Here is an 18,026-nt window from a genome sequence, read left to right on the forward strand (position 1 = left end):
CGCGCCGCAGGGGGAGAAACCGGCTGCGGGCCTCGCTCGCGCGGGGGAGGCGGCGGCGGCGGCCGGGCCGCCCTCGCCGCCGGCCCAGGGCTCCAGGGCCCCGGAGGGCGACCGTTCTGGGGCGGGGGTTGCAGGCAAGGCCACCCCTTCTCCGGGCTTTGCGGATCTGGGTAACTCTCTCTGCAGGCACGTCACTGCGCTTGGCTTGCCACCAAGTGGGGGTCAGCCCTCCAGGCTTAACATTCCAGTACCGCTTTGGCGGGGAGAAACGAAGCAGGGAAAGGCGCGGCTGGCGCTTGAAGGAGGCACAGGCTGGGTGGGCTCCGAGGTGGTGAGGTTGGCGGTGGGGGAGCAGGGCTGGAGTTCCAGTCCTGGGCGCCCCGGTGCACCCCTAGGTACATGTCACTCCGTGCAACGTCCGCGTTCCCGTTCTTACGGATCACCTCTCTGTGGGTGGCAAGTGGGCCTCTTCCTTTGGGGGGGAGGGGGCAAGGGCAGTTGCTAGCATCCTGAGCCACGATCTGATCTTGGCTGTTGCAGTGCACGCTACCTTTTCCTCCAGGGTGAGGCTCAGGGAGTAAATGCGACCCCAGATGCCTGGCGGAGGCCGGAGCAAGTTTGCTCACTTCAAGTGGAGGAGCTCTTGTAGACATCCTTGGCCGTCGCAGGGAGAGCCACCTTGGCTCCAGTAGCCGGGCAGCTTTCGGTGGAAGGTGCAAGAGGGACGAACTGACCCGTGTGGTCTAAGGTGACGCGGACTAACAGCGGCTTTCTCTTTGCACAGTTGCCATGGGCACAGCCACCCTACAGCTCCAGGCCGGGTGCGGGCTCCTGAAATAGCAAGTGGCCGGAGCTCCCAGCTGTCTCTGTCCTTCTCTCCTTCGCAGCCCTGGGCTGGGCTGGGCTGGTCACTGCCCCATCTGCCTGAGCTGAGCTCGTCGCCTTCCTTCCTAGGACCGCTGCGGAGGCCCTCCTGTTAGGCGGACCATTGGAAAGGAACTCAGACACACTCGTGTGTTTGAGGATTTGAGAAAAGTGTCTCCCTCTTCCACCGGAGACTTCGAGGCCAGACCCCAAGGCCTGTGCTGGATGGGTGGGTTTGCCGGGTCTGCTTTGTGTATCGCTCAGAAGCCTTCCACCTCCCCTCCCCTCCCCTCACTGTGGAGTGGATGACAGAAAAAGCCTCTAAAATAATGTATTATCTTGCTTGATTTTATGAAGGGACAGGATGGTGAGGAATGGTCTTCGGGCAACAATTAAATCTTGAGACTTTTTTTTTTTTTTCCTCTCCCTCTCCTGGATTTTTTTTTCTCCTACCGGCTTCCAAGATTGGCTTTTAAATCAAAGATTTCCAAATACCAGTCAGGCTACCTCTTAATCAATGAAGAACTTAAAAATACTAATACTCCAGCCCTACCCTTTGAATCACCCAATTTTTTACAGCCTGATTTGGTCAGAACGGACCCAGATTCACAGTATCCTGAAAAAGGGCTAAATCGAAAGAGTCATGAAGGGTTCTGATTTATAAAGGAGAGAAAAGGGGGAAAAAGATGAACAAAAACCGTGAACATACTTAAAAAAGCCAGCAGTCCCTGCTGTGGCCCTCTACATCTCCCGGGCCACCTTACCACTGTTAGCTCTTCTGGCTGTTTTTGTTTGTGTTTTCTGATACCTTCCTTTATGCCTCTAGTCAATATGCTTTCCTGGTTAGTGCTTAATTTGAGACATTCTGTATATTACCTTCCTGCCATGGAACATGAGGATTTAGCTCTCACCTATGTCACCCCACTTCCCTTGTCTCGTCCTCTTAGTTTCTTTATTGGTTAATTTTGTAACTTTTGGTAAATACTTCGTCTTCATTCCCTGTGCCATCAGCTGTAGAGGGCGAGAACGGTAAATACCTAGATCCTGCTTACTATGTGCCAGGCATGCTTCAAAGCACCTCACACATTATTGCAGCCACACGATAACAAGGACTGAGCCGAGAGCCGAGAGCCAAGAGCTAACCAAGCCTTGGTTCTCCAGCTCTCCAGGCCATCTCCTTCCAGCACTGTATTGAGGTAGCCGCTAGCTACGCGTAACAGCTTATACTTACAGAAATGAAAATTAAATGGAATGAAAATTGTAGTTCTTCGGTCACACTAACCACATCTGAAGTGCTGAATAGCCAGTGGCTACCACATACTGGACAGCGCAAATATAGAACATTTCCATCACCGCAGGAAACCATTGGTTTTGCGCTGGTCTGGAAGCTGGGCCTTTTATCTGAAGGTAAGTATGGAAACTGGATGGTTTTACCAATGTCGTCTCCCATCAAGCAGTTACTACCAAAGATTAACTGCAAGAGAATTGTGGTCCTACTGTTCAGTTATCAGAGCTTCGTAATAGCATTTTGACAAACTAGAATCTTACACGTGTAACTGGAAGAACAAAACCACCCAAACCAACTAAGCCACTGAAACCTCTTCCCACCCAAGCTGAGACAGGGCTTAACTAAGAACCGAATTAGATACCAACAAGAGTTCATTTCAAAGCTCTGGCTGGTCTAAAGTCTAAAAGGCACAGGGTCCATTTCTTGCCCCTGATGGGCCTCAGGGGAGTATACTTCAGAAGACGTAGGAGAAATAAAGCAAAGGAAACGAGACTGCTCTGCGTAATGAATGTGCTCTGCGTACTAACTGTAACGTGGGCTGGGAAGCCCTATAAATCAGGGGGTAGAAACTGTCATGTTTTCCTCTGGTCGATTTATGGCAGAATATCGAAGATTACTTGTCCCAGGAAGGTATATTTGATCCAAGAGTTTGTCGACGGAAACACTGAAAACTAAGAGGCATATGTGCGATTCTGGATGAGAGACCTTAAAAGTGACCAGACTTGGGAGTGTCCACACCTACACCGGACTTCAGAGCCTGAAGAAAAGCACTGCTGGGAGAGGGATCCTAGCAGAGGGTGAAGCGATACAAAGCAGAGGTTTTGGAGAAAGAAGCATCTGGAAGACCGAGGCAAGAACCAGGAACTGTGGTTTCATTCCCAAAGGACCCCCTGGGAAGGGCTCAGCTCCTCCTGGGGTTTTTTCCTTGACTCAGAGACAGTTGTGACTCTGTATGTAAAGATTCACATCTTCCCTTTGAATTCCCTGTAGCTCCTCCAACTCTTCAGAAAAGCCTTGAGAGGTCCGTACAGACTCGGCTAGTGGGAGTTTGGGGAATATACAGAACGGGACAGGAACAGGGAGTGCGGTCTGCCCCACAGTCACTCGCTCCCTTGCTGGTGTCCTGAGGGGAAGAGCGTTCTGTTGAGGGGACGGTTGTAGGTCCAGGAGTCCTGGATGGTGAACAGAGAGAGGGACCCACAGCAGGCGGCGGTGGAAGGCAGATGACTCACAGATATTAATTACAGAGAAAAGTGCACCCTGGTGGGTGGGAAAGGGGTGGCGGAGGCGGGCAGACGGATGCTTACGTCATAGAGGTGAGCTCGCATACACGCAAATCACCACCCCACAATCAAGGTCGCCTTGAGCCAAATAGATTTGGATAAGATTTATTGATCAGATTGTTTTAGAAAACCAACAGCAAAACACTGACAAGGTACATAAATACAGATTGGACATTTTAGGGTAAATTCACTATTTTTCCTACTTGCTCGTAGGAGACCAAATAAGGTGGAAAAGCTGTCCTGATCATATGGCATGCACACCAGACTGCAAAAGGACTTCCACACTATTTAACAGGACTGTGGCAAATAGCTTTACAGTAAGGCAAGCATCGTGTGTGGCCTAAGCACACCCTGTACAAAGAGCCAAGCCCAGGCCTGCCCTCAGAGACTGCGTGAGAGGTTCCCCTTTCTTGCCTAGGTTCTTCCAGTCAGATCCTCACCGGCAGGTGCCTTTACAGGGAAATGCTTGGCGCTGTCCCTGCTCAGACTCTGTGTACAAGGAAGTGGCTTCAGAGAAAGTCAGTGTGTTTCTGATGCCTCCTTTGTATTCTAAATGTGCAACTAGTAAAACAGCAATCACTACAGCTCAGCGAGACTGCCTCTGACTCACGCTGCGCACTGACTAAGCAGGGCCTTTCAAAAACTTCTATAAAGTGAAAAAAAAATAAAATCATGAAAATTACAACGAAAAAGATGGTACCGCTTTTGAAGCACAACTCAGAACTTCTTTTTGTAACACCAGGTAAGAGAAGAGGTCGCTTCCCACCAAACCCAGCGACCTCAGAAGGGAAACCGCATCACTGGGCACGACCCGCGGCGGCACACACGGGAGGTACAGAGCTCTACGAAGCCGACCTCGGGCCCTGCCAACGTCCCTAGAGTCCCGAGGAATTTGGGGAACCAGAGCACTTTAAGCTAACAGTGACCAGTTTTTGGAGCGCGTGATCACGGGACCGTAAGCCCTCATCCGTCCTGGAGCTCAACGCCAGAACAATGAAGAATAAGGAAAACGGCTTCTTGTGCTACATCAGAGTGCTGGCAGGTAGACGATTTATAGTAACGGTGCCACCTGCTAAACATCTGTAAGACCACATAAAAACAAACTGGTTTTACAGAATTAAGACCAACACGGACTTACAGGGTAATTCAACCTTTTCCCACATGCCAAGCTATATGGCTGGAAAAGGTATTCCCAAAGGAAAAAATAAGGCTCCTGCAAGAACAGAGGAAAAGCAAGTATTTGTCAAGAGCCAAAGAAATGTGTTCAAACGATGGGATTCCCTCTGCATCACACACAGCAGCTTTTTCTTCCTCTAGGTGCTGAGAGTTCTTTGGTGGTTACAGGAGAGACAGCCTAGAACTCGGGGCAGGAAAACTGTGCCGAAGCAGAGGAGTGAAGAGTTAACATCTCAACTCAGGATTACCACCCGTGGGTCCTAATTTCAGCATTCAACAGCTGTCATCAAATTGACAATTACAGCTAATAGGGCTGCCTATATGCTTGCTGGTTTCTAGCCCTCCGTGACTCTTCGTTTTCATTTCTAACTACTTATTAGCCCTGCTCCACTGAAAAGGAGGTGCTTGTGGGAAAGGGGTAAGGAGGAGGAAGAATATAAATGGATCAATTGTTTGATAGAAAAGTTGAAACGCTGATTATCTATGAGTTTCAATTATCTGTGCTTTACTCTTGCTACTCTGGGTAACCGAAGGTCACCGTTAATAAACCTTTTGCTTAGAAATGTTAATGTTTATCATCATATGTTTAAATCTAGCTATGTGATGGACATGAATAATTTAGGGCAAATTTTTACACCATGTCACGAGGACCCTGAAAACAGATTCTGTCAGTGGAAAGGATTTCAGTTTGGCCCCTGAAGAACAGTGAAAATTTCATTCTATTCTATATTGGTTAATAAGATTTTCCAGAATGTGGAAAATATTTTATTAAATGAAGAAAGCATCATTTTCTTCGTTTAACAAAGTCTTATATTCACAGATAAATTAGTATGTACATGGGAAAGCTGACAGTATTAAATATTAGATTTTAATTCTCCATTTAGAAATTCCTTACAGGTAGACTTCCTTTTTTCGTGGGCAAGAAATGTGGTAAGATAGGCAAGCGTGAGATAGTACAAACGATGACTGGGGGAAAGTCTCAACTCTAACAAACCCAAGGAATAAGAAGTCTTTAAGAACTGGGGGAAGAAGACAAGGACTTGAAAATCCAGATTGACCAAGAGTTGGCTTACGCTAGCTGGTCACATCTCAAATTCTTGGTATAAGCTGACTCTAAAGGAATGAGCTGGCTTTCCCCAAGGCAGATTCAAAAAAAAAAAAAAAAAAAAAAAAAAAAAAAGTAGTCTACCTGCTTTATAGTTACACCCTATATATAATCTGTATATATCCATATGTGTTTCTATATATTGCACTTGAATTTACAGGACTGCAGTAAGATGGCAGGGAGTACCTCAAAGAGGCAGAGAAGCAGCAGGCATAAACTTTCCTAAACCAAGTAACAGTGTCGGGAATTCAGGGTGCTGGTTATAGGGATACTAAATGGTCGGGGACCCCCTGTATAAAATTCTGCTCATCTACATTTAAGTCATCATACACACAGTCTCATTTGGCATCCAGAACATGTGCATATGTGTGGTTCTATAGCACTCAGAGCTGGTCATGCTACATCGCTTTCACTAGTGTTATATGAAAAGAAGACACTTTAGACCAAGGATATGTACTTTTATAAAAATGTCACACACAAGGTCTTGGATGTCGGGCCTCCAAAGTCTACCTCAAAGAAGACTGCCCTCAGAAGGCTTAAATCCTTTTTGCTAGCAAGTGTGGACTGAACTGGACGCTCTTTCTAGCTCTCCAGTGTAGCAAAGCTAGAGACCTGCTTATTTCCCAAGGAGCACGGAAGGGTAAGCACAGAGGCTGAGCACTGAGGCTTTGGTCCCTACGTAAATCCATGACCAAATACCCTTTCACCACCCTAGACCGCACAGCTTATTTAACTGGATATAGTCCACCGAATATCCAGAGACCAGGCTGGAGTCGTGCGGTAAAGCTTTGTTTTGAACTCATGGGGCTGTTCAACCTGACTTGCTCCGGAGAGAGCTCCTCACTGGAGTAAGCTTAGCAGTGGGCGGTAAGAGGTTAAATGTCAAACAGACTTGGTCATGGCAAGATGGGGGTGGGACCTCTAGAGGAGTTGCTCCTTGTCCTGCCTCTGCCCCACACCCATCATTCCCCCAAAAGGACCCAAACTCACAGGTGAGTGGCATCATAAGACCTTGCAGAATTTGGGCTCCATGAACTCAACCCAACATGGATGGGATGTTCTAATAAGGCATGGAAGTTAAGAGTCCAAGTCTAGAGACCACAGTTTTCTCTTCCCCAGAACTCAACACTGGAGGGTGACTTTTTAGCCATAACTCAAAGGTGATTTTAAATCCACACATGAGCTAAAGAGATCCCTTCTGGGATGAAGGAAAAAAGAAGAGTAACTTTAAAAGCTAAGTGAAAAAGAGGCACTTAAAGGAAAAATGTGTCCCAAATCTCCCGTCTGAGTCTCCTGTTGTGAGGTGACCAACGGGATGATCAGCACTGTGCCTTCTTGCATGCCTTCCGCACCTTTCGTACACCTGAGGACTTCCAAATGTTCACGTCTCAGTGACTTGCTCAACTACTCTAGCAGCCTGATGGCAAAGAAGTGAAAATTCAGGTCACTCCTTTTTTTAGAGTTAAAATACAAAACAAACCAGAACTAAAATGTCACACCAAAAAGCTAATGATCTTCAGCTTCATTCCTTCCTCATGCTAGTTTTGAAAACAATAGTTCTTTGGGAAGGATGGCCTGTGGCTTTTCCCCCAAGACCTTTTATCCAATAACTAGACAATTACTCACAGCACCATGCACATTAAAGCAGACAAAAAAGAGGCAATAAGCTAAGGGAAAAATCAAGGGTCAGTTGGCTTTCTAGAGATAATACCCACTGCCTGAGAAAATGGCAGGTGCATGGCCCAGTGTTCAAGTTCTGAAAAGGAAACGGCCAATATGATGGTCAAAGCTCACAGCCTGGAGCTGAAGCCCTCCCCACCTTGCTCTTTTCTGGCCTCTCACAAGCTTACTTTTACGCCCCATGGCATTTATGCCACATATTTAGGGTCTACAAGTCCCCCCATGAAGAAGTCAGAGATACTTGAAACCAGTTATAAGCACAAGGGAATTTCAAAACTGCCCAGAACAAAGAACTTTGACCACCATCAATTCCTTGATTTGAAACGTTCTTGGTGCCATAATTTCTAAGAGCAACAATAAACAGCACAACTACAACACACACACACAAGCCTTTTGACAGCCAAATCTAACCACTGCTGGCACCAGAAGAATGTGGAAAGAAATCACTGATCAAGAGTTGCTGAGCCGCCTGACTTTCCTCCAAAGTCAAAGGATGGGTTTGGGTATCGATGCAGCAAGATGTCAACCGGTGCTGCCATCAGATCCAGCCACGCAATTAGAGGCGTCTTGGAAAACAGTAAGGTTGACATCTAGGTTGGCATGTAACCTGCACAATTCTCAAGGTCAGCCTTCTTGTTGTTGTTGTTGTTGTTGTTGCTGGATTTACATTTTTTAAAATTTTATTTGTTTTTGTCAATGATGCTGCTTTAATTTGTGGAGCACTGGCTGACATGGTCATAGATTCAGAGACCCTTTAAAAAATTCTTTATCTGATCATGATTCATAACATTGTTAAGGTACTTTCAGACTTTCCCTCAAGTCCATCCAGGAAGAGGGAGTATGGGAGTATGTGTGTGTGTTGAGGCAGGAGGGAGAGAAGCAAAGAAAGAAGCACGAGGGAAAGTGAGATTGCCATAAACTTAAAACCAATTTACAGAAAGGCATCTGATGTATTTTCTGAATAAGGCCTTGATCAGGGTAACCAATTCTACACTGCCCATAAATAAAGGAGTCTCTTTAAATTAACATTTCCAGTATCAATGAACAGTCCAGAAATCCTCATTTCAAGCGCTCGATGAGTCCCTGTGTGAGTCCAAGGTGCAGAAGCTGTGTGCGGGAGAGGTTTGCTAGGTTGGGGAAGGCTGCAAGCAGCTTCTCCCATGCCAGTTCCAGCAGGCTCGGCACCACCAGCCAGATCTTAAACAGTGACCCAGTCCGTTTGTTTTCATGGATGTTCACCACTCCTCCATGAATGTACATGCAACCGGCCTATGAACAGACGGCAGTCAAAAGAGGACAAATTCAAATGGGAGAGAAGCAGATAACTTAGGCTGAAGAGTCAGCGACAAAATGCACAGTAGGCCAAATGGAGACGGGGCAAAACAAAAAGAATTTCTCACTGATCCCAACATAGTGCAGAGATCAAGAGGCGTTTAAATAATAAATGAGTTTACTAGGGGAAAACTGTAGCTTTTTTCTTTGTTTTTTTTACTTCAACGAACATTAAAGTAAGATTATATTAAGTATTCATTGTGCCAAATACTAGGAACACAAAGATGAAAATAAAGGTCTTTGCCTTGAGAAACTGGTGGGATCTTTAAGAACAAGGCATCGGGGGGATAGAGCTATCCCGCCCTTCCAGAAAACACCTTTTATGTCACTGCAGGGGCCTAAATGCCATGCACAGCATTTCTTTTGTATTTATGCTGCTCTTTTAAACTGTGTATGATGGTTTTTCTCCCCTCTTCTCAGAAGAAGGGCTGGCTTTGTCTTGAAGAAAGTTTTAGAAACACATTCTTTATCCAAGGTTGGTAACATCAGAATCTTTTTTTCTCGCTAATATCACTGTAAAGACTTATCATCTGCAACTATGTAAGGAAGATATGAAAACAAGAACTTACTGGTGTAACAGCTGCACAGTGAAAATAAACTGGCTCTGGCATGGTAGCTGGGAGCTTCACCCATTGAAAAGTCTGCAGATTCAGCTTCCAGATGTCTCCCAGGATCACTTCTCCATTATAGCCCCCACAAATAAACACGTCTATCAAGAAGAGAGAGACCCATGATCACACCAAAGAAAAGAGCCACGGCCACAGCGTGTTTTGTAGATCACCTGGCAGGCTGACAGGGGACAAGTTCAGTGGATTCCCCCCTACTACAGACGGCTCTAGCCGGGTGGTTCTCCCCTGCTGCTGTCTTGTCCCTTGCTGAAGTATGGATACTATGCTGGGATCTTTGCTAAGGCTAAGGATGCAGCAAGCCTCTATGCAGGCCTCGTGTCTGGGTCCTCAAATTCAAATACCTGTAGGCACAGGAAGTGAATGAACGAGAAGGTCCAGGGAAAATAAACAAACAGGAGATCCAGGGAAACAAATAAGAAGAGTGCACATGCCCTGCACCAGCTGACTGACACCATGTAGAGTTTAAGGTCAGCAACTGCCAGATCTGTTTTTATAAGAGAAGCTGGAAATCTGGATTTTTTTTTTTTAAGTGAAACACTTCGATTCTAATCCAAAAAAAAATTGCATACACATGTGAGCCAGACAAAACATAACTGCAGGTCACCAGTTTACAAATTCTTCTTTTAAATAATGCTCTGGAAAGGATGGACACCTATCTGCCCAGAGACAAATGTCTTCTATGTAGACATTTAACCTGAGGAGAAACATTCACTGCAATGTTCAGTTTGGGGGCAGAAAAAGTAGTTCTTACAAATTTTCTTTAGCCAAAAGAGGATAGTTTGAAGCCCCATTGGATCTAAACAGTTTTTTAAGTTCTTTAAACCTTCTCCAAAATCAAAGGTCTTTCTTTTTTTTTTTTTTTTTACCGTCGTCATTGCTTTGTTTTTGTAAAATTAGACAGTTATAACTGGACGACTTGTAACAAAGTCTACATAAACATTCATACTAAATGCCCCAAACTAAGGCTGAACTCCACTAGTACACTGCCTGGCCTCAACGAATCAAATGAATAGATGTCTTAATTCAGGTCTAGATCAGGTTTAAGCCAATACTTAATTAAACTACAAAATACACCGGAAACTTTTTGGCCTAAGATTCAAGAAAAGTTCAGCTCCAAAGCAAGGTACAGCTTTGCTTCTTCCAGAGGCAAAGCCGAACGATGCCACTATCTATAAATCCTACCGAGAAAGCAGGAGCATAATAAAATGTACCTCTGTATTAGAGATGGCAGCATGATCCTAGTGAAATCCAAACAAAACTGCCAAAAGGATACAGGCTATCAAATTCATTTACACACACCTTCCTCCCAGGGAAAATGGAAGGGGGTATACCAAACGATAAAATAAGTTGTAAATTAAAAGACAGGAGGGTTGTCCAAAGAGGAGTCATTTATCACACTCGGATGAAGTAGCCTCAGCTGCTTTCTGAAGCCACACAATGCCTCTGTTGTAATACGGCCAAAGAATGAGCCAAGAGTCCTATTTGGCATCTGACAGAACACAGAATAAACTTTAGAAAATACCACTCTGAAGGACTCATTGTAATTTTAATACTTTGCCCACCAAGGTGTCCATTTTGTATGTCAAGATTGTTAGTATTACCCACCACAGCCACAGACACTGGTTGGGGGGAGGTGCTGAAAGGTCAGGTGGTGTAATAAAAGCTTACTTATCACCAATTTTTGAGTTCTCTGGTAACTGAGGGAACCCAAACACCCCACTAGGTTACTGGATGAAAACTGCTGAGAGAACCATAATTTTATGGGTTTCCCTTTAAGTTTAAACTATAAGAAATAGACTCTTCTCAAAGTTATGCCCCCTTTAAGGAGCTATTATTAAGAAATAAGACATTCTCAGAGCACCTGGGTGGCTCAGTCAGTTGAGCATATTGATTCTGGCTGGGGTCACGATCTCACGGTTCAGGAGATTGAGCCCCACACCGGGCTCTGTGCTGACAGCATGGAGCTTGCTTGGGATTCTTCTCTCTCTCTCATCATTTCTCTCTGGCCCTCCCCCACTCACGCACTCTCACTCACCCTCTCAAAATAAAGAAATAAACACAAAAAAAAGAAGACGTTCTTGGCATATACGATTACAAAAATGAAACTAGAATGTTCTTTAGAACACTTACCATTTTTTATTTGAACGCAACTGTGACATCTTCGGGCTGCAGGAAAACCTGCCAAACACATGAACACAAATAACCCATTATCCACAGAAAGAATAGAATAACGGTGATGTGCCACGGTGAAAGACATCCTATGAGTCACTTACTTAAAACAACCCCTTTGTTGCATTAAGCAATCATTGATTAGTCCTTCCAACCCTTCCTTTTTTCACATTAAATTAAAGCCATCGGAGTCCCATCATAACTACAATGCTCAGGTGCCAGGGGAACAAAACGGGGTTACTAATGGCCTTCCCAAGCCCTTATGCCCACAAAAAACAAGCGGACCTTGATTCAAAGTGCCTGCTTCCTAACCCATCCACATTTCCCTATTTCCACAGAACTCAACAATCCCCATTAAAAGTCTCTGCACAGTTGCGGAGGAAGCATAATTGGGCTAAGGAATAAAATAAGTTATAATACCAGTACAACAGATATTATACTTGTCATATAACTCAATAAAAGCACTTTTTCTCTTCTAAAATAAGTAAAAATATAAAGCATAGTTATTAAAGAAAAATGAATCAATAATTTAAATTTACCTATTTTTTCGTGGGGTTTTGTGGCAATTTCCTCCCATGCATTCGTTTCAAGGTTGTATGCATGGATCTTGGGGAGAAAAAGAGAAGATACACACACATAAATAACTTTAGCTAGCCTGAAAACTGCAATTTTTTAAATTTATTTTTTATTTTTTTAGAGAAAGAGTGTGTAAGCGGAGGAGAGGGGCAAAGGGAGAGAGAGAGAATCTTAAGAAGGCTCTGTGCTAAGCGCAGAGCCTGATGTGGGGCTCGATCCTGGGATCATGACCTGAGCTGAAATGAAGAGTCAGACACTTAACTGACTGAGCCACCCAGGCACCCCTGAAAACTGAATTTTTAACAACAACCTGTATAAACATGTATTCTTGGTTGAAAAAGTCTTCGTTTCTTTTGCTTTTCTCTGATTTTCCCTAATATGAAGGCAAAAAACATTAAATGAAGCAGTTGAAAACTAGCAGATATAGGACTCCAATTTTTTAAAATCACAGAAAAAAAAACGAAGTAAAAAAGTTGGAATTCTACAACTACCCCATTTTTCACAACGAACGTGTGTATCATTTTTTTATACCAGAAAAAAGCAACTGTTCATAAGAAAATATGAGAGTGCAGTTTTGACAAAACTTGAAAAAGATCAATAAGGTTCCAAAGCAGACCAGGAGCTCTGTAGCCTAATCTAGATCTTCCCTGGGAGATGTGCATTTAGAAATGCCATAGGAATGGATGAATAAAAACCTTCAGAGTACAGCTTTCTAAAGTTAGTGATGCAGAGCCCTAAAAATACTGTTCTTTTTAGACATCTCACTGATGATGAGAGACATTCTGTGGGACATTCTGAGCAACGTGGCTCCAGTTCTCATCGGTTTCTCCATTTAAGCTACTGTGTCCTCCTTTTGGTCTCTTTCCTCATCCAGTTTGTGCCAGGATTCATTTTCATGTGTTTTTAGTGTGTGATCACTACAACTGTCGACTGGAAAGTGTAACAGAGGCATAGTTCAGCCTTCTGTTACGACGAGCAGGTAACACACAACAAGTGTTAATGAAGAACCTGTCCAGAAATCTAAATATCTACAGTAACAGAATTATCTTGCTTGGTATGAAACATGCCTCTTCCTATCCTTCTCTCTCTGTCTCTCATTATTATTATTTTTAAATATACCTTGTTTAAGGAATAAGCTGTCCAGGAAGTACCACCTCCCAAGATGTAAATCCTCTGCCCATCATGTGCAATTTCATGTCTGTATCTGAAAATACACAATAAAATCCATTTATAATAAAGTGAAAAATTATCTACCTAAGATTTAGCTACAGGATATTTTTATTGGATAATTATTCACAGTAAATTATAGAATATATATACAATGGATTAGTATGCTCCAATAAGAAAGTAGGTGTAGACGATGGTTAATATATTGGAAACTTCTTTTCGTGTCATTAACTAAAAAAAAAAATGCTCTCATGTAAGAGCAGATAGGCTATAATCTCATTAAAAATTTATAGTTACACAAATACGCACAGAAAAGGACTACAGAGATACATCCAAAATGTTAACCCTGGTTATCCCTAGATTTAGGTTTTGTTTTTTTATTTTCTTCATTTTGCTTATCTGTATTTTCCAGATTTTCTAAAAAGTGATCTGTCTACATTTCATTAGAAACCCTAGACTATGCGCTTTTAAATGAAGATACTTATTTAATAGATACAAACATATCAGAAAAATTACGCTACTCAGAACTGTGAATATGATGTGAAACACCTACCAGAACTTTCATCCAAGCAGTCTAGCTAGAAGCTGAAACAATTTATAGTATGTCCATAAAATGATTCAAGAAGGCAACCATGTGAAAATGCTTTGAAAACTTAATCTATTTCCTCCTTTCCCTGAAGGCCCTGGTGCTGATAAAATAAATTACATCAAAATTATTCCAGTAGCGGTCCACCTCCCAAGTCCTCACACGGTAGTTCTACAATCATCAGCCCACTGACATACTGCAGTAAAGTCTTCCTTAGCACCTCTGTGCTATTTTGTTTAAAGGAAACAGAGTTAACTGCATTCATCTGAACAGAGTGAATAAAAAAATGTTTACTGTCTTTGCATTTAATATGTATTTTTTTAAGTTTATTCATGTAAGTAATCACTACACCCAACATGGGGCTTGTACGCACAGCCCTAAGACCAAGACTTGTGTGCTCTTCTGAGCCAGCCACGTGCCCCCACTGTCTTTACTTTTAAACAGGAGGGGAAGAAATTAAGTTTTTCATAGAGCTTACTGCTAAGAGGCAACTCCTATCAGGAAAGAAAAGTGAAAGGCCTACACCTGTTCCTAGAAGGCAACTAGGAGCACCATGTGATGTTTGCGTGCTTAACAGGGCACTTAAAATCAGTGGCCTCCCTCCCTCCTTTCCACCCATCCATCCGATCAATATTCATTGAGTATTACTATGGGAACTGATGCCACGGGCACTGCGCCTTCTTCTGGGTATACAGCTGCGAGCAAATGAGCCAAAGAATCCTAATATGCAAGTTAAGAAGGGAAATCAAAAAAGTAACTAGAAAGTAATTGTTTTGTCTGTAATATGGTATTTAATTACAATTGCTACCATTGGTTTCTTCTTCAAAGTGTTACTATCTTCTTAATGCAGAAAAACTGAGGTATAAAAGAAAATAACATGAGGAAAAAATCTATAGTTAATGGAGAAATAGCACTCCTTAACCAGAAGACCTTTCTTTAATGCTGAACTGGGATCTACCAGCCAGTTAGCTATTTTAACCAGGCTTTAAGAATTTTCTTTAAACCATATATTACCAATATTCTGAATAAAGTCAAATCTTAGCAAGAAAGAATAAATATGCTTTAATCCTAGAACCTTACCTCTCTTCTGGCAGATCACAGGATAGGTTGTTTGGTTTCAGTTGTGTCCACTCTCTGGTATTGAGATCTAATTTGTGCAGATCTGTGCTATAAATATAGCCAGTTGTCCCTCCAAAAACATAAAGGGAGCCATTGATGATCGCCATGGCCTGGAAAACAAGGAAATGTAAACACCACTGACTCATGAACACTTTGTTAAAGAATGTAAACTTACTAAATACCCCAAAATCAGACCTTATGAAATTCTTTTGTACTTTTTAACCTTCTAGAATATCAGACGTTTAAAGGATTAAAGATTTTAGAGAACCCAGAGATTACTTTTAGAAAGGTAGAGCTTTGCTCAACTGGAAAGCAGTCCTACCTAGATAGGCAAGAGGACTGGATGTTCCTTACGGGTCTTAGCCAACCCAAGAATGTATACATCGGGGGCATTAGCATTTTCATGCAAAGCTGCTTCTCTTTCTAAGCAGTATGAAGAAAACTGCTCTAAGAAGAAGAAGCAGATATGAAAATAAGCCACCAGAACTCCTTAAGTAAAATGTCTAGAGTTAGCAGTCATAAAACTTCACATTTTCCACCAGATTCTTCTTTAGCATAAGCTCAGCTTTTGATACGATCATGTTATCAGAGTTTAAATGCCTCCTGTGGTGGGACAGAGTTATCTAGGGTGTGCCTCTACACATAGCTCAGAAGGAAGGTATTTACCAGTACGAAAGCTGGCCAGCTAAACAAGAAGCCAAAGCTTAGCTGTTTTAAGCTTAGTCCATTACTTTCAAAGGGTCTCTGATGCTGGTAGGTCGCACCCTATCTTTTTGGATATAACTTTTCAAACCTAGGATTTGAAGCACGGCAATGTAACTAGAAACTCATCTCCACATAATCTGTGTTTTAGCTCAGATTAGTCTTATAAAAGTCTTGTACCAAAGTGCGGAGATCACCTCCTCTACTAACTTAGGTTAGAAAGCTCTCCACAGAATCACATTGTTCTAAAGGTGGCAGCGTGCAGACCATACGTAGAGCCCAATCTCTCACTGGAGGTGGGGGTGGGGATGTGGTGGGTCCTGACACTGAAAAATACTTCCGTATAGATCTAGATCACGATGCCCAATTGGACTAGAAACAAAGAGTGAGGGAAAAAAAGGAAGGGAGAAGGCGAGCAACCAGATTTATAAATTACAACTTCGTATCACAACTGAAAAATCAAGTATTAACCCCAGTGAATTTATTCTCTGTTAAAAACATGGAAATAATTATTCTGACATTGTCCCCCAAACTAGAAAAATCTGCAGAAATACATCCACCGTGACTGGCCACAGATTGGTACCTGTCCATATATACGACTGGGTTTCTTCCCACGACAGCTAAGTAAAGCCCATCTCTTATACTTCACGTTACACACGTGGACATCATTGCCGTTGCTCTCGCCAAATGGGATGCCTGTACCTCCGAATACCAACAGGTTGTTTCCATGCAGCACAACTGGGGAAGGAGAAGCACAAATTCCATTTACGTACTGGCTACCTGTAGTATGTTCCCACATAAACCCAGAATCACTGAGAAACTGGGGGAAAAAAAAGCACCTGCTTTAATGCTCTCAGAAGGTAGTCCAAACCACTGACATCTAACTAATACAAAGTACTGCAGAAAAAGGTTTAATTCACACTCTATGGACTGTGTCATGCAGCCAGCTCATTGTTAGGTGTGTGACATGTATTCAATGCGTATTTGTGGAGTTCATGAAACACTGTGGATAATAATACTAAATGACATGAACCACTGCGGCTCAAGGCGGTTCAAGTACGCAGCAAAGCAGAGGAACATGAAGTATTATCTTTGTCTTAGCAAAGGCCCAGCAGGGCTCTGGATGAAGGGATAAAATGATCATTCTGTTTTTGCCAGGGGAATGAATGATCTCTACATTTTAAATTATGGTTTCTGTCACCTTAATCCTCCACCAGATAAAAAGAAACACCAATATCCTGCTGGCAGCTTTGGTGTTCTTCTCTGTATCTCTTCTGTTCCTGCCACCACACACACACACACACACACACACACACACACACACACACACACACACATTCTTTCTCTCTGATGACAAATGCTCCCAAAATAGTGCTACTGTATTATTTCAATGGCATTTCTTTTCTAAAATCAATTATTCAGTTAATATAGAATAAGAATCAGCATGGGCTCTGAAGCCAGCTAGAGCTAGGTTTCAATTCTCATGTGACCTCAGGAAAGTTATTTAATCTCCAAATTAATCCTCACAACAGCCCTATGAGGTAGGAACTAATCTTATCTTCTCCATTTTTATAGCTGATGAAACAAGTGGAGAGTGGTTTAACCTTGTTGAACGTTTCCCAAAAAGAATCTTGCCAAGCTAGGATTCAATTCCAGGCAATCTAACTCCAGAGCCTGCACTCTTAGCCATTTCCTTAGGGCATCTCTGTAGCCTCAGTTTCTCTTTTTTTTTTCCCTTCCAAATTTTGATTTAAATTCTAGTTAGTTAACATATAGTATAATACTGGTTTTGGAATAGGATTTAGTGGTTCATCACTCACATATAACACCCAGTGCTCATCTCAACAAGTGCCCTCCTTAGTACCCATCACCCATCTCGTCCACCCCCCTCACTCACCTCCCTCCATCAACCCTGTTTGTTTTCTATCATTAGGAGTCTCTTGTGATTTACTTCCCTCTTTTCCCCCACTTCCCATATGTTCATCTGTTTTGCTTCCTAAATTCTACATGAGTGAAATCATATGGTATCTGTCTTTCTCTGACTTATTTCATTTAGTATAATATACTCTAGCTCCATCCACGTCATAGCAAATGACAAGATTTCATTCTTTTTGATGGCTGAGTGATATTCCATTGTGTGTGTGTGTGTGTGTGTGTGTGTGTGTGTGTGTGTGTGTGTGTGTATACCACATCTTGTTTACCCATTTATCAGTCGATAGACATACCTGGGCTCTTTCCACTCAGTTTCTCATTTGTACAATGGCAGTAATTCTAGTTTGTGCATTACGCAGACGTCGTTAGGTAAACAGATACTACACGTGAAGTACTTTGTTCAGAAGCTATCATTTTG

At 42.9% G+C, this 18,026-nt stretch overlaps 1 protein-coding gene across 6 annotated transcripts in view; it reads right to left on the reverse strand.

Annotated features, from left to right (window-relative positions):
• Positions 1 to 18,026, reverse strand: part of KLHDC10 (kelch domain containing 10) — a 71,696-nt gene that overhangs the window by 7,441 nt on the left and 46,229 nt on the right. For 4 of the 6 annotated variants that reach the window (XM_058724277.1, XM_058724279.1, XM_058724281.1 and 1 more), the window contains 6 exons: positions 16,260 to 16,414; positions 14,936 to 15,084; positions 13,222 to 13,306; positions 12,066 to 12,132; positions 11,488 to 11,535; positions 9,298 to 9,437 (listed from right to left, as the gene is read on the reverse strand). In XM_058724277.1, coding sequence (XP_058580260.1) covers positions 9,298 to 9,437; positions 11,488 to 11,535; positions 12,066 to 12,132; positions 13,222 to 13,306; positions 14,936 to 15,084; positions 16,260 to 16,414 — 644 coding nt within the window. Of the gene's footprint in view, positions 1 to 3,524; positions 8,666 to 9,297; positions 9,438 to 11,487; positions 11,536 to 12,065; positions 12,133 to 13,221; positions 13,307 to 14,935; positions 15,085 to 16,259; positions 16,415 to 18,026 lie in introns of those variants that run through there. The other 2 variants (XM_058724278.1, XM_058724280.1) reach the window with 1 other exon arrangement.

The sequence above is a fragment of the Neofelis nebulosa genome, chromosome 4 (assembly GCF_028018385.1).
Source record: "Neofelis nebulosa isolate mNeoNeb1 chromosome 4, mNeoNeb1.pri, whole genome shotgun sequence".
NCBI classification, from domain to species: domain Eukaryota; kingdom Metazoa; phylum Chordata; class Mammalia; order Carnivora; family Felidae; genus Neofelis; species Neofelis nebulosa.